General features: G+C 48.9%; 1 protein-coding gene across 4 annotated transcripts in view; it reads left to right on the forward strand.

Annotated features, from left to right (window-relative positions):
• POR (cytochrome p450 oxidoreductase) overlaps nt 1-17,016 on the forward strand; it is a 61,062-nt gene that overhangs the window by 23,416 nt on the left and 20,630 nt on the right. For 3 of the 4 annotated variants that reach the window (XM_032789644.2, XM_032789642.2, XM_075073966.1), the window contains exons 3-5: nt 14,342-14,390; nt 15,288-15,416; nt 16,784-16,933. In XM_032789644.2, coding sequence (XP_032645535.1) covers nt 14,342-14,390; nt 15,288-15,416; nt 16,784-16,933 — 328 coding nt within the window. Of the gene's footprint in view, nt 1-9,636; nt 9,736-14,341; nt 14,391-15,287; nt 15,417-16,783; nt 16,934-17,016 lie in introns of those variants that run through there. The other variant, XM_032789645.2, reaches the window with a different exon arrangement.

Consider the following 17,016-nt stretch of genomic DNA (forward strand, 5'->3'; position numbering starts at 1 on the left):
AAGCCCTGCACATTGGGGTGCTCTGCAGCTGCCTCCCTGGATCACTTCCTGCCAGTACCCTATCTTCCCACAGGGTAAAGTAAATAACTGAATACACACAGATAAAGTTTCTGACCTTCAAAAAGTCACCAGTCCCTGCTTTGCAGGCCGAGTCAGGTCAGTATCACCTGGCTTCAGTCAGCAGGTGCCCCTGTGGTGTTCCTTCCTGGGACTTCAGAGCACAGGTCAGCTCACCTCTGTTGTCTCTGCCACGGAGTTCCTTGGCTTTCCCTTTTACCAGCTTGTGCAGGCTTTGCAGGTATGTGTATGCGGGGGCTGCCTGGGCACAGAGAAGCTCCTTAACCCTTTCTTCTCCAGCGTGGGGTTTGTGTGCCCCATCACATACAGTTATAAAGTTTCTCCAGTTCCCCTTGTTTTCCCCGCCTCACACTCCTGTGTAACTTCTATGTTAAATGAGATTAGCATGTAAATCCTATTCTTACCAACCAACGTGGGAAAACCAGGCTGGCCTCACACCTCTGGGATTCCAGGAGGGGAAGAGCTGGCATTTCCAGCTACCAGAGAGTAGTTAGTTGGTACCATCAGTGCTTGTCTTTACCTTGTCCCACTGAGTTGTAGGGTGGGATCGGGAGGCTTGCCACTCATAACTGTGCCATGTAGAACAGGAATAAAGTCAGCCTCAGTGCCAGCCGTTGTACTTGGCCTCTCCTTTAAACATACTTCCAGAGTGAGTTGAGAAAAGGCTGCCCTGTTTGGTTATTCTCTTTACTGTCATCCACTGCTTTGATTTCTGCCAGCCTGGAAGGTGAGACACCAGGAATCAAATGAATTTCCTGGGTGGCAGTGTAGATTCAGTAGATGCCTTCCCATGCAGCAGCAATGGTATTGCCCAGTATTGACTCCATCCACTAAGGAGTGGGGTTGATGTCTCCAAAGGGATCCTCCTTCAGAAGAACTGTGATGTGGGGCCGTATGGGTGGAAGGAGGCTCTCTAACAGTGGGAGGAGAGGGGAGGGAAGGTCAGAGAAGCAATAATCACTTAGACAGGCCTTTGTTTGGGGCAAAGAGCACCTCACAAAAGGATTGGCATGGTGGGGTAACATCAGGGTACTTTTTTCTTTATAGTTTCCAGCATAGAGGAATCATTAACAGAACTAATCAGATGACCCACGGGCCTGTGACCAGAATATAGAGCTGGATTAACTGAATGCTTTTGAAACCCAAAGAGCCAAATTCATTCTCTTGCAAGTGCTTGCTATGCCAGCTGTGCATGCTTAGAGAGCTGCCCCACATCTCTCTGCTCTTGACAGGTATTAGAGGGAGGAGGAGAGTTAATGATCGTCTCCTTTATTTATTTGTGGGCCGTTTCACCCTCTCCTTGTCTTACACTTGCCTGTCTCTGTAACACCTCATAAGAGCAAGGTGGCAATGCTGGCCAATGAATCACAATGGCCCACATCCTGGCTGTTACTCCCCTTACTGGTGCCAGCCTCCAGCAGGACAGGAGCAGCCTATCTGAAAGTATCAGGCTGTACCTTGCACTGCTTAGCAGTCGCTTCTGCCTTTGGCAATGTGAGCATCACATCTGGGAAAGTTCCTTTATTACTTGCTGAATCCGACAAGCACTCCAAGCATTCAGGGGTTTAACCGTGACTTGTCTTCGTGCCTGACTTTCTTGGGCTTCAGGTATCTGCCCTACAGCGTTATAACTCTTCTAGATCAGGGAACATACTGAGAGCGCTCGCCCTGGGCACAGTATTCCTCAGTGTTAGTTGGGGCTGGGTCTCAGCCCCATGTACCCCTCCAGCCAGTTCCTTAGTTCTCCCCATCAGCACTTTTAGTCATTGTCCTTTTATTTTCTCCTTTATAAACAAAGCCCAGCTTCATTAATGCAATCTTAAAATCAAGGTGTCAGACCCACAAAAGCTAAGAAGTTCAGAGTTCTTTGAGTGCACATAGACTCATAGACTTTAAGGTCAGAAGGGACCATTATGATCATCTGGTCCGACCTCCTGCACAATGCAGGCCCCAGAATCTCATGTCCATTCCCCTTCAGGTATGTACGTGCCCAGTGCCCCAGAATCAGGGATTTCCCCCTTAACGTTACCCATTGGGGCTGCACTTGCGGCCTCTGTTGCCTCATACTGCCGCATGATGGTATAAAGGGTAGAGCTGCCCGGGTCTCCCTCAGTTCTTTCTTACTACCTGCGATCGGTAATCGGAGTGTGTTGGCTTCCTTCTGCCAGTTTATCCCCTTCTGGGGAATCTCTCAGCTTTACTATAAATAGTTGGCACTTGCTAGTTTAATGTATGTTTCATTTGTTGCTTGGATTGTTTTACTGGCGCATCAATTCCCTTTTTGTACCGGGCGCAGACCCTCAATACTAGGGTATGCCGCAGTCTCCAGTGTTTAAGCCTTGTGATGGCTGCAAAAGATCTGTGCCGGTAAGTTATGCTCATTTCACCTGCCTAAAGCGTCTCAGCAAGGGTCACATTAGGGACTGCTGCCAAATTTGCAGGGACTTTCAACTTCAAACAAAGAGAACCTGAGATGGAGGCTGGCCTACATCCGCCTTCTGAGCCTTACCGCTTGGGGCATGCAGCACAGGGTGCTTCAGTGTGGGTGCGGAATGCCTCTCCAGACACTGTCTTGGGACGTTGGCACCAGTCCCCTTCCCCATGCCAAGGAGCTGATTTGTCCAAGGAGCTGAGACTTAGCTCAACTAAAAGACATGGTTCCCTTGTGCTGTCCACCAGTAAGTGCTCAGGAGGACAGAGGAAGAGGTCCTTTGGCAAGAGACACTACCTGTGCTGACCTGTTCATGTCAGGGGTCTGGTAACTGATCCCTGCCATGGTACCAACTACTTCTGCGCAACAACATCCACAACAGGAAAGTATCTCTGTACCAACGATGCCAGAGGCACATGTGGCTATACGAGATCTACTCTGCCTTTGGGTGCCAGACTCACTGATGGTACAGGAGGCAGCTCACTCGGTGATGGTGCATCCTCAGGCCCCAGCTCTGGACTTGCCTGAAGCTAGTGAGTTGGCACTGCCAGGGGATAAAACCTCCAACCTCCTGGCATTTTCTCAAGCGATGCAGTCCTGGGATAAACCTACTTGGATATCTCAGAGCTATGTACCAATGGCTCCAGAACAGTGCATCTCGACCTCGGCACCGCTTGGTATGGCACCACTGTGATCGTCTGACTCAGGAGTCTTGCTCAGAGCCTGAGGAAGGCATTTATGCCTCTTGCTCTTGAGACAGATGACAACTCCCTTGACAGAGGAGAGGAGTGCTTTGTTGCTGGTACCCACTGGAGGTACAGAGACACTCCAGAGGAAGGAAACCTTACTCATGGCTGGGGTCCTATGCTGTACCAGTGGCGTTACTGGAACCCATGGGGCATGTTTCTAGTTTCCAGATCCTGGTTCCTCAGCCTCCTAGTTCTCCTACCACGCTCTATGAGGAGTCCCAGGAGGATGTTTTTGGTACTGAGCAAAATGTTCAAGGCCTGCAAGCTTTGGAACATCCGCCCACTACACAGCAGGAGGATCAGCCTCAATCTTCTTTGCCTTTGACCTCACCTGGTGAGACTGTAGCTCTTAGAGACACTTCACTGGTCCAAGATGACTACAGGGTGTACCAAGACCTTTTCATAAGAGTTGCTTTGGTGACTTGGCCTCTGTTTTGGAACGAATTTCACCTTATTTGTGAAATAGAAATTATTTGCAAGGTAAATATTTTGTAAATTGCAGGTCCCCAGTATTCTGGTGGGGTCTGTCATGCAGTCACAGAATGCATACAGACAAGGAGGCTGAAGCTTGGTTTCTGCCCAGTTTCCTGCCTTCGAGTGGTGTTAAGATATCAAATGTGATGATGCATTAGCAGTTTGGGTGGAATGGGTTCCTCTCCTTGTCTACCATGCACCACTTCTTAGGAGGTCCCATGCTGGTGATGAGTGGTGTGTTTTCCTTTGAAGCATCCTTTCACTACTGCAAGAATTACAGTTTATCGCAGAATGCCTGTGGAAAGAGAGCTCCATAGCATGGTCAAATGAGTACCCTTGACACAAGGTGTAAGTGGTCCATAGATGCCTTGTGTTGGCCCTCTGCACAGTGGTGAATTTCAGCAAGGGTGCCATGCTTCTGTTACTATGAATGTAACGCCAACTCTGCTTTGGGCACTAGAAATGAGTGTTTGTCTCTATTTATCTTTCCCAAACTCTTGGATCTGCTGCAGAGTGAGTTAACTGAAGGACAGGGGTTCTGGGTGAGGCTGGTGTTTCACTCCTGTGCTCTTATGTGGGTCCCAGGTGAAAATGAGTGCACTGGGCTTCATGGTAGTCTCCTGCCACTGCTTTAATCTCGCCTCAGTGTTAGGCATAACTGAGGCCGTGCCCTGCAGTTGCTGGGCTGTAACTCCCCCGTGTGGATGCTGTGAGCAGGAGCGGAAAGGTTTCTAGTTCTCATTCATATAATCCCATCAGAAGAGGACGATGGTAACATGGATTAGAAATCTTTCAGTTCGTGCCTGCAACAGCTGCACTGGGGAGTTACAGCGCAGCACTCCATCGCAGCAGTGTAGACAAGCCCTGAGGCCGGGAGCGAGGTGGATTGTGAAATCCCTGGTGCAAAATGTCACACGCTAACAGAGAGGAAACAGCATGGCTTAGTAACACAAACCCTAGGAAAATGGATCTGGTTGGGAGGAGGAAAGTTCATTCTGTGGCTAGACGTTTAAAGGAAGGAACCCACATTGTTCACAAGCATCTTGCAATGAAGTCACTGGGGCAAAGAGGTGTGTGTGCAGGGCCGGTGCAAGGATGTTTCGTGCCCTAGGCGAAACTTCCACCTTGCGTCCTCCCCCGCACGCCCTGAGGCCCCCCCCCTGCAGCCGACCTCCCCCCCCCCCCCGCCCTTATTTTTCACACTTGCTATCTGGTCCCCTTATTTTTCACACTTGCTATCTGGTCATCCTTGGTGTATTTATCTGTGCCAGCCTTCATCTCTGCGGTGTTTAATAAGAACCGATCTATCAGGATGGGAGCTGGAGTAGCGAGGGAACTCAAACTGGGATGCCGAACTAGATTCCTGTCTCCTCATCTGCCAAAACTCCCAGGGACAGCTCTTATGAATGCGAATCGCACACAGCTTCAAAGGAGACGGTCCTGCGCTTTGCAGAGAAACATGCCCTAGAGGAACACTGAGATTCATCTAGCTTGCTTTGGGCTGTTTGCTCCTGCCTGTCCAGTATGTGACCATCTTCCATTTAAAATCAGTAGCAATTAGCAGGATCCCTAAAGGACTTCACGGAGTCTCTGGCACATCCCATTTGATGTGCACTGAAGGAAGAGGGCATGCCAGGATCGTGGGAGAAACCCATCTCCCATCCTCTGTTGCATATCATGGGGTGGCCAGCAGTATTAACCCGATTGATCTCAGGCACTGCAATAAGACAGAGGGCAGTGATGGCCTCTCAGATAGCTTGGTCCTGTATTAAGGCTTTAACTGTAAGATCATGGCCCCTTGGCTGGAAGGAGCATCCCAAAGCCCCCTCCCTTTTATCTGCAAGAGTCTTGTTGCCTCTGGTTGTATATTTTTGTGTGGAGAAGATGATTTGGTGTTTATGAAAGTGAAGGGGCGGGTGGTTAGTGCAGTGAGCCTCTGTCCTGCCCATAAGCAGAGACTGCTGGCATTGTGAGGCTTTTTATTTATTTTTGTGATGTTGGCCGACTCTTTTCTGGGGCTGAGAGCCACTGACCATCTTCTAGGGCCTGGTTTACCCCCCACCTTCACCCCTGTCCTGTGCCTTGTGTCGTCATTTACATCTGTGTAAAACACTGTTGTCTGGGTGGCAACTTTTCACACTCTCTTTGCACAGATGTCCATGACTACACTAGTTGCAAGGCTGGGGAGAATCAGGCTCCAGATCTCATCAGGACCGTCTCTGAGATGAGAGGAACTCATGTCCTAGCAGCCCTTCTGTGTCTCCCAGCAGAACATGCCATCCATTCCACACAGAGCATCAGGCCTGGATCCAGCCACACACTCTCCGTTCTGTTCCCCGCTAAACCTGGGCAAGGCAGGTGGGCTTTTAGCTCAGAATGTGGCTTGAGGTTTAGGGCCAGTGGGAGTCGGTTCACTGGGTTTTCACCTCTTTATCCTGCACTGTCACTTATTCTCGTTCTAGCAGTTTTGCACCGTTCACACCACGCTGTCGTCCTTGTGTGGCTGCACTGGTGCTCCCCAGCAGGGGTCATTAGGGGCTGTGGAAGAGCAGTACCTCCTGTTTTCCCTTGAAGTGGGAACATCTCCTGCCCATTGGGACATTGCCCGTTTCCAACAACTGAATGAATGCAGCTTGGAAGGTTGCTCCGTGATTGGTGTGGCTGGCACAATTGCATGTTGCAACTTCAGTAAGTCTGATCTATTTTGATAGTAAAGGGGGCTGGGAAATGAGCCTCGAAGTGGCTTCTTCCCATGCAGTCCAGAGTCCGCTCTGCTGCAGTGACTGACAGACGCTTCATAAGGCATGTTAGCAAATTGCCTAGATGGTTTTACTAGTTGCCCGAGCCATAAGCCAGTGGCACCTGAAGCTGTGTGCGTGCCACCAAAGGCAAAACTAGAGGCTGCAGCTGGATTGGGGCCCTGTGCTTGTGGTTGCAGCTCCATTTTTAGGATAGTTGGAATCTGGAGGGAAACGAATGAGCAAGGCTGTTTTATCTGGGGACTTACTTCCCTCCCATCCTCTAGCCCAGGGTAGGGTTTCCTACTTGATAAATAGACTGATTCTGCAATGCACTGATTTTGCATATCAGTTACTGCTAACTCTGGCAGCTAGCCTAGCCCTCTTGATGGGTTACCCTGACCCTGATAATGGGTTGACTAGTCAGCCATCCTCAGCTGATATATTAACCAGGCAGGACTCAGAAGGCCTGATCCTAGTAAATGCTCAGCACTGTCAACTCACTTGGATTTCAGAGCAAGCTGCAATTGCTCAGTGCCTCTGAGAATCAGGCCCACAAGGGCAGTTGGCTCTTGGCTGAGGCTACCAATGACGTAAGCCGAGACACCTTTATCGTTACAGTGTGTTGGATTTATTCAGGGCTTGGATTTTCTGCCTTCTCCTCTTGTAACTCTGGCTTAAAGAGGCTCCGTCATCTCTCTCTGGTGGTGGCAGACGTCATGGCTGGCAGAAGGCTTCCCAGGTTGCATTGTCTTAATACTACTCCTCAGACTGTCGAGGGCATGTTTGTCCTATGACGGTATAAAGTTGCCGTTTGTTTCCTACCTCTCTCAGTTCAGCCCGTAACCACAGCAGTGCCCTTCTTTTGTTTTTTAAAGTCATGAAAATCAGTGTAGGCACATTACACTTGTTGTTTTCCTTGGTAGAGTTCTTCACTGTGCTTTGATTCACATGTCACTTACCAATCTAACCCTTCACTGGCGCTAGACATTTGCAAGAGGGCTGTGTCCATTTAAAGAGAAGAAGAATCAGTTGCATGTCATCTTCCTGGGTATTAGCTATTTGCTCAGCATCCACTGGGTGTGTCAGGGCAGTAAGCATTGAGTTAGGTTGCTGGCTCTCTGTTGTTGCCGTGTCTGTTTGTCTGCTGATTATGGAGCAATTTAGTGTGTAGCCTAAACTCATGGGATGGAATTTAATCAGTTGCAATGATGGATGGAAGAGGCCAGATAAAAAGACCTCACCTCTGCCCGTGAAAGGAGAGAGCTATAGATTAGTCCAAAAGAGATATTGGATATGAACATGCTACTACTTGAGAGGTGGATTAAATCCCAAATTGAGGTGATGTTGTCAGTAAGTGAAGAATTTGAGTAGTTATCCAGATTTCAAAGGGGATAATCCCTAGATGCCCTGCTGGAGAGAATGCTGCAGATCAAGACTCTTCTCTAATTGCATTGGGCTAGAGGTTACAGCCTGCCCAGATCTCCAGGCAAAACAAACTGAGCAGCGGAAACCGGGAGTTGGGAGGGAGGCTGGAGGTGTCTGTGCACTGTTACTTCCCAGAAGGATTTAGTTAGTATGAGCTGCTGCTGGGATGTTTAGATTTGTTAGTCATAAAATGTTCTCTTGACTGTGATAATGCAGAATAGGATGTGATGGTTCCTTGGGCCATGCGTGGTGGGAGTCTACTGCTGTGTTTCTGATACCAAATGCTGCTGTTGAGATTATGATGATCACTAGGGAAACAGTGCTTGAGCCAAAGATTCTGTTCTGGACAGTCTGAATTGGATGGAGAGCATCCAGCAATATATGCGATGTGCCCCGGTAGGAATGGTAGCATTCTGTCACGGCTGGGTCACAGAAATAGAAATCAGGACTTCAAAGCTCAGTCGCTGACTTTCTCTTTTGACTTGGGCAAGTCACTTGACTCCTCCATGCCTCGGCTTTCCCTCTGCAGAATGAAGGTAATTTCCTCCCAGGAGGGGATGTGAGGCTTAATGTTTGTAAAATGCTCGAGATCTTTGTACAAAAGACTGTGTATAAATGCACAGTATAGTTGGCCGTTCACGGCAGGCTAGCACAGTGAAACTTAGAGAAGTGTGCTTGCATTTTGACCATTCACAGACTTAATTGAAACCATTAGGGTAGCAATCTTAGAGCGCCTGCTCTGCAGATGTCATTAGAGAAGAATGTCCCTTTGATCTCCATGGGCTCAGGGACCAGTGAGTATGCAACTTGCCTTTGGATGGAATTATTGGAGAACTAGCTCTTTGCAAGGCAGCATATGCATTTTTCATGATCTTAGATTTCTCGCCATGCCCTAGTGCGTTTCTCTGCTGTGGTATTTGTGAGACAGAGAATACGTTGAGACAGGTTAGATGGTATGTAATTATTTTCCATCTGTCCTGCAGCATTGTTTGGGACGGAAACTGGCTTATCTGTATCCTCAAATGTTAGCAAGATTCATTCCCTGTATTTAAAGGGCTTCCTGGTTTTAGGAATTGTTCCAGTTTCTTAGCTTGATTAGTTAACTTATAGGGGGCGGGGGTGTGTGTGTGAGAGAGGACGAGAGAGCGAGAGCATCTCTAATTTAATTTAATTTAATGTGACCCCAAAGGGAACAAACTCGCTATGATCAATACAGCCTTTCTTCCTAATGGATGGCACTACCATAGTAACGTTCAGCGCTGCCTCTCTGGTGTCTGGAATCGCTTCACTCACCCTACACGGTTTCCTTTTTAAAAAAAATGGAAAAAGCGGCTATGATATAAACTGTTGCTGAGGTAACAAGGGTACATTGGAGGGAGTTTTATGCCCCCCTTCCATACAGAAGGGAAGTTGTGGGGGTGGGGGTGGGGGGAGAGTGTGCTGCAGAGAATCATGGGAGGTTTCATTCTCGACTCCTAATTCTTTTCTGCCACTGCTGCCAGATGTTGCAGTTTCTCAGGGTTGTGTGGATCTGCTTGGTAACTTTCAAAGCGTCCGGTGAGAATCCTAGTGAACTGAACTGCTCCAACCATGATCTGTGCAGGGACTTGGCGTGCAGGCTCCGTTCTCCGTAACAAAAGGCAACTGGCGATTTGGCTTTAAGCTCCGAGAGGTGCAGAATGGAAAGGCCTGCATGCACGTTTTTCAACAGCTAAGTTAAAATCTCTCCTTTCTCTGACGGATACAAAAGTGGTGGGATTCTTTTTGTTTGCCTTTTTCCGGACTTAACCATGGGATGTCTGTACTCGGTCCCGCAAGAGGACCTGGCTCTGGGGAGGTGAGTCAATCTTCCATATCAAGCAAACTGTAGCTGTTACTCCCAGGACCGTGTCTCTCTTAAGAACTGCATGTAATTGTATGTTGATCTCCCTGCTGAACTCTGAGGGCAGGAAGAGAAGGGGAAAGGAGGTTCTGCCTAAGGCATGCTACTCAGACAGAGAAGTACAAGAGACTGCTTGCTCTCTGTCCAGCGGGGCAGAGGGTGTTCCTGTCTTTTTCTGACTCAGCGCAACATCTGGACCTGGGATCTTGTGCTGAAAAATACGTACAAGTTAGTGCCATTGGGGGATCCGAAGGAGGAATATTTTGGGGCCCCCCCATAATATATGCCAATAATAGGGGGACCCCAGGAGCTGCTCCAGGCCTAAGCAGTTGCTTAATCTGCTTATGCCTAGTGCCAGCTTGCAAGTGGGTGACTAAACCAGGCTGCTGCCTTGGGAACTTTCTGATGGGATGTGGATGGTTATGATCTGGAGACTTCCAGACCCTCATCAGGCTGCGTTGGCGTTTCTCTCTTTTGAACTGTTGGCTTTGAACTCAAACCAGAGGCAGAGTCTCAGGGAGGTTCTCTGCATTTTTGGATGTTGGTAGGAAGAGCGAGAGAAGCATAGTCTGTATAGTTGTATATTTTAAAGATGTAGGTTAAACTGAGTTAACACCCCCGCCCTCTGCCTGGTTCCTCGCTTGTGGTACAAACCATACCATAGATTATTAGAAAGAAAAGAGCATTGTACATATTGATGATACTTTTCACTCCTTAGGTTTACTGGTTTGGTTCTCTCTCCTTTTGGGGCAATGAAGATAGACTTCTGGTATGGCTTTTATGATCAGTTTCTGTTCATTTTCACATTCAGGTTCTTGTGCTTGATCAGGGTGCTGCAGTGGGTTGTAAAAACCAAAACCTGTTGTCTTCAATTTGTTTGTGTTTATGGAGCGCCCATCACCACAGTAGCTAAACGCTAGATGAGTGTGTATCCAAATAAGATACACAATCTACATACTGTGTATGGAAACATATTTTCTTTTGGTCTTAAGTTTGTAACAGCTTCTAACAACCTCATCCTCTGATGGCTTTCCCTTAAAATTGGTCTAGTGTGGCTGCTGTGTACATTACAATGTCTGCATGGATCCAATCATTGTCTGATGCTGGTTTCTTCTAACAGCTTAGACCTCCCTGCACAGTTCTTTCTCCCCTGACACCTAACCTGTAGCTGCCAGGGACTTATTTCTTGCAAAGAGAACAGGGTCCAGTCAGAGCCTAGTGAGGGGAGCTGTAGCAGTTCATTATTTTGGGGTGAGGAGAGGAGGCCTGGAGAGAGATGCATTTGAGCACATCACCAGTGCAAAGAGGGCTTTAGACACATTCTCTAGGATCCCTCCCGCAGGGCCATGCGGGTTAGGAAACTGTTAGCGAACTCTGCACATTCTCACACGGTCAGAAGCCAAAGCCTCATGTTTTTGCCCAGAGGCTCCTCTCTTCCCACGGGAGACCCAGCCTCGCATTCTTCCCCTGTGAAAGGGAAATGGGAACGCGTCCCATGTTCCTCGCTTCCTGCATGCGGCTAAAGCCCCAGGCAGTGAATGAGAGTGAGCAATTGGCTGGCACTCATCCTGCTGTCTGGGAAAAGACCCCAGTGTCTAATATGACTATAGCTAGAAAGCCACCGCCTCTCCTGGGGTTCCCGGGTCTGGATTGCATTCTCATATAGTTTATTTCTGTTCACTTCCAGAGTCATCTGGGTCGCTTACACCAGTGTCACCCTTGTGAGGCCAATGCGATTGCACTGGTGTGACTGAGACCTTGTTCTAGCCACTAATGTCCCTAGTGTAGACACTATTTGGACTAGGGCAGTTTGTCCCTGTTTCAAAGTGGAGCAAGCTGCACTGATAGAAACTGCACAATGCTAGTGTACATTGTGTCTATACCTGGGACTGAAATCCCTGTGTATACAAGGCCTGAGAGGAGACTTTAGCCCTCAGATGGCAGCAGCCTGCTTGCAAGGGATTTTTGGTAGCTCTGATCAGTAATCAGCCGTCACGGAAGCACAGCTCTGTTCCAAAGAGGTCTCCAGGTGTTTGGTTTTAGGGTGCATCTACACTGTGACCAAAGACCCGCAGCCGGCTTGGGTCAGGTGACTCGGGCTTGGGCTGCAGGACTATAAAATTGCAACGTAGCCATTTGACCCTGCGAACTGTAATTATCTGGCCCAGGCACTGACACTTTCTGCTGTGGGTTTTTTTTATCACAGCAGTGTCATACCCCTGGAGGCTTGTGGTGCTGGCTCATTCTGTGAGCAGAGCAGCCTTGTTCGTGCACATCCAGTCCCTGGCTCAAGCGGCAACCACAGATGGACACAGGCTTGTCCTAGAAGCTTTGTAATGAGGGGCAGCTGCGCCTGTGGGCTGATGTGCCTGCCTTCTGAGTTAATGTTGTGTTTAAAACATACTTTGCTCTAAGCCTAAACTGATGAAAGAGCATCCCTTTACTGCCCCTGGAGAGAGGCAAGAACTTCATCCTTCCCTTCTCTTGCCCTGCGTTTTCCTCAGCTCTGCCCCATGGACAGCGCCAGGAAGGGGATGTTGGTGGAAGGCAGTCATGAGAACCTCGTCGGATAATGAATCTCAGAACGGATCGTTTCAGCCAAGAGGCGAGAGAGGACGTTTGAAGGGACTCGGGTGGAAATCCATCTGAATTGGAGGCCTGTGTTAAGCCACAAGGTTCCGAGCTCGCGTCACATTGAAGTTTGCCTGAGACGGGGAGGGAGTTCCAGGGAGCTGTGCAAATTGGAACGTCTGTTTGCAATAGCGAGCAGCTTGTTGGCTGGATTTTGAGATGAAGAAGCCCTGTGACTGACCAGTCGGGGTCCTTGAGGCTTCCTGAACATAGAGACTGCCAAACCAAAAGAGAATAATTGCACATCTAGTCTGGTAGCATGTCTCCAGCAGTGGTCATTGCCTGCTGGCCAACACTGCAGCACTGATGGGAGAAGGAGGGCTTATTCCCGATCCCAGACTGGGGATCAGCTTTTAATCAGGCCAAGTCTATACTAGGAGCGCTTTGCTGGTACAACTATAGTGGCAAAGCACTTGTAGTGTGGATGCAGCTTATCCCAGCAAAATTGTGCTTATCCCAGGCCCCCATCCTTGCTGAGCAAAGCAAGCTATGCTAGCAAAAGCGCAGTGTGATCGATAGAACTGTGTCCGCTCTGTGGGGTTTGCCCAGCACAGCTGTGTCGGTCAGGGATGTCTCCCCATCACACCTCTGACTGATCTAGCTAGGCCATCCAACGCTGGTGTCGTGGCTATGGATTTAGAAGCATGAGGAGTAGCAGCCCCTTGTAGTTTGTATCCTAGCTAGCTTAAGTGCAGATGTTGCTTTTATTCATATAGGTGACTAGTTGTTGTTGTTGTTTTTTTTTAATTCTTCCTCCACTCAAGCACTTTCTTCCTGCTGCAGTGAGTTCAGTGGTTGATGTTGCATAAAAGCATTTTGATTGTTTCCTTTGTATAACTTCATTGAGCACCTTCTGGGACTAGTTAAATAAAAGCATTTGATTGAGCATCTCTGTTCGACTTTGTGTTTACAGATGTCTATCTGAGCTCTGCTTGCTAGATTAAATAGTCCTTGAGCTAGATTTACAAAGGGATTTTGGTGCTTGAAGACGCAGATGGGCGCCTAAAGAGATTTTTAAAAGTGCTGAAGTGCGTTAGGCACCTGACTCCCATGGGCACCCCAACCCCAGTGATTGATTATTTCTGCTGTCCTCGTCTGTCTGTCTAGCACCACTGCTCAATGTGAGGGTGTACCCGTGGACCCATAAAGCAGTGATATAATCTCAGTGGCTAGGACAATTAAACCAAGAATCAGTGTCTGAGAGAGAGGGAGCATCAGTGTTCACTGTGTGTTCTCGGTTTCCAGTGGCGATAGCTTGTGAAGATCAAGGAGGGAACAGAAGTAGTCAGGCCCTACCACCATGAAGAGGTTTATGCTTCCAATATAAGTGTTTCAGTCTCAATCCATAGCTCAGTGTTCCCCAGTCTGGGGGAGGCACCGGGGAGCAGAATGTTCATGTATGTGCAGCTAGTTCAATAGATCTTTGTAATCCTGAGTCTTGTCTGCATTTCAGGGTTGGGAGCTTAGAAGAGGGGAAACAGGTGTGCATGTATGAGTGTAAGTTACTGCCCATCTCCTTTTGGGGCTGACTTTCCCCTCCCCATCCTTCCTCACCCATTGGTCTCCCCTGCACATGGCATTTTGCGGATCATCCAACTGCTAGTGCTCTTGGAGTGGGCTGATCTCATCTCTCAAGGTGGCAAGGGAAGGTCCTCTCTGCCCCATCACTCCCGTCCTGTTCCAAGTTCCATGTAAGTAGGATCTCAGGGTTGTTAATGCATCTGGGCCCTTGTGAATGGCAGCAGGACATGTTCACCAGGCCGCTCTCCTCTGTAGCCTTATCCCACCTCTATGAAGCAGGTCTCTTCCCTAACCATGTGTAGCAATCCCCTCGGCTCCTCCTCCACCTGCTCCATGCTCCCCGACTGCCCCATTCCCCCTCTCTTCGGATTACATATCCATTGAAAGGGAGGCCTTTACTGTCTTTCAGAACATCCTCGGTGAGGGAGAGCAGCTTTGTTGAGAAGATGAAGAAAACGGTAAGTTTTTTTCTTTCTCCTTTCTGAGGCTGTGGAAGGAGCAGGGTCTTCCTGTTCAGTCGGTGTGGAGGGGATGAAGGCCTCTTCCTTCCCTTCCTTTCCAATTCCTGCCACTGTTTATGGCACTCTGGTGGCAGGCGGGCAGCTTCTTCTGTGAGGTACTGGACTCCTCCAGCACTGAAGAAGCAGGAGCTGCTTAGCAACTGAGCTGTCTAGCTAACATCAGCAGGGAGCTGCTGGGAGATGGATTCAGTCCTGCGACTAATAAGCATCTCTGTGCAGTAGCTGAGTTGTGGAAGACCAGTAAAATTAAATAAAAGGGGGGGCATGTTGGGGTGAGGGGAGATCAGGGCTGTTTCTAGAGCACTCTGCAGATATCCTTTTGTACTGGACAGATGAAATCTGCCTCTTGGAAGAGAGAGAGAGAATTCAGGTGAGGGCTCAGCAGCAGAGAAGTGTAATGTGAGTTTGGGGACAGGAAGAAAATGGTGCAAGTCGTTAAACTCACTGGCTGATTGTTATTTATGGTAGCACCCATGACGCGCTTCCCAAATGCTTCAGAATGACCAGTTCCTGCTTGAAGGAGCTGTTCTCCAGTCACACACTGTTCATCGCTCCCCCAACCCCCTCCACAGAATAATCACGTGTCACATGTTAGCAGGTTTCCAGGGTGGATCTCAAAGCACTGTACGAGCAGTAGTTTAGCCTCCCAGTAGGTATTACACAGAAGCCCAGAGATGTGATTTTGCCCAAGTTTGTGTCAGAGCCAGGAATAGAATCCAGGACTCCTGACTGCCGGTCCTTTCCTTTAACCATGACAACACCCTCCTCTCCCCTGAACTCCAAGTGACTGGCCAGATTAGCAACTCGTGTGTAATTGGGTCTCTGTCTTTCCAGGGGCGAACCATCGTGGTGTTTTATGGTTCCCAGACTGGTACAGCAGAGGAGTTTGCCAACCGCCTGTCCAAAGATGCCCATCGTTACGGCATGCGAGGCATGTCAGCGGACCCGGAGGAGTATGATTTGGTAAGTTAAACTTCGCTGCATACAGCGTCTTTACTCCATTATCGAATTCCATGCGTGTGAAGAGCACATAAGTGGTGCCTGCGACGGGCTCTGATGCTGGGCACGCTGAAGGAACATGTTATTAATTAACGAAGAAGGGGATGAGCTGTTAGCATTGGCTGCTTGCAGCCATTATTAAGTAACTATGGGCCCAGTAAGATACGGCACAGCGAGATGAGGAATGTGTCCTTGAGCCATTAGTGCTAGCAAAATCAAGGGCCTTAGCCCCTGGAAAGTGATGTGCTGCTTGCTGTGGGACTGAGGAGGGGTCACCACCTGCTTTACAGGGTTATTCCAAAAAGGGGAGTAGTCGTGAACTGAACCAACCATTTTTAGGCTCCCCCAAAGAGCCAGACCTTCCTGTCTGCTGGGAGGAGAGATTGGGCCAATGGATTTCTCCCTTTCTGGCAGTGGGATTGAAGGGGGAATGGGGCAGTGCTGTGAGCTGCAGAGCTTGGGCATGCTCTGGGGCTTCAAGCAGCTGCTTGGCTTGATTGTGCCAGAGGCAGGAGCTGAACAGGGCAGATCATGCCATGCAATGAAAGGGTGGGAACAAGCAGGAAGCTGGTGTGGGCCGTTTGGAAAGAATGAGCCAGTCGCCTCTGGAGAGCTTGCCCACTCTGGTCCGGGTTCCTCCATTAGCTAACCTCAGCCCACTGAAGTGAGACCTCTGTGACCTTGGCATGACAGTCAGATGTGCTACTGAAGAGTGTAGAAAATAATAGCTGCTTACAAAGTGAAGTGAGCCAGAAGTCCTCTTCTGAGGCCTGGCTGGGTGGGAGGCCACCTTGATCTGAGTCAGACAGCAACTTCACTCTGAGGAGGAATTGGACCCCATACTCTGAGAACCAGTGGGTGAGAAAAATCTCCCCATTGGGGCCAGAACCAGTGCTCTGAAGTCCTTGCAGATGTTCCACCACCTCCGTATCACAGAGAACACCTCAGTTGTGGTGATTTGATAGGTCACCTTTACCCTGGGAATCTGTTGCCAGGCAACTTGAAGGGTTCTGAGATGCCATCTCTTCGATTAAACATTTGACCTGACCACTTGTAGCCTGTTGAGAATATTCCTTGGTGCTTTCCTGCAGAGTAAGAGTGTTAACCGCAGTGTCCTAGCCGCAATCCTGTTGGTTAACAATGCGAAGTAACACCAAACAGTTGCCACGTTGCACACCAGAGGCAGTTGCCTTTCAATGGTGGTGATGTGAAACCTCTTTTCCCCCCTCACCCTCCCCTGAAATAACTTTCACAATAATTGCTTTGAGACCCTCAAAGATGAAAAGTGCTACATAATGTAAGGAACGTAATCTCTCTGGCCTTGTTTCTAGTCTGATCTGAGCCGCCTCTCTGAGATTGACAATTCCTTGGCTGTGTTCTGCATGGCTACGTACGGAGAGGGTGATCCCACGGACAATGCCCAAGATTTCTATGACTGGCTGCAGGAGACTGATACTGACCTGAATGGTCTCAAATTTGCAGTAAGTAAACCAGCTCTGTGTTACTGCTTATGCCTGATTTAGGCGTGAAAGTCCCCCATGCATATGCCCGAATCAGACGTGAA

Source organism: Chelonoidis abingdonii, chromosome 20 (genome assembly GCF_003597395.2).
Source record: "Chelonoidis abingdonii isolate Lonesome George chromosome 20, CheloAbing_2.0, whole genome shotgun sequence".
Lineage (NCBI taxonomy): Eukaryota > Metazoa > Chordata > Testudines > Testudinidae > Chelonoidis > Chelonoidis abingdonii.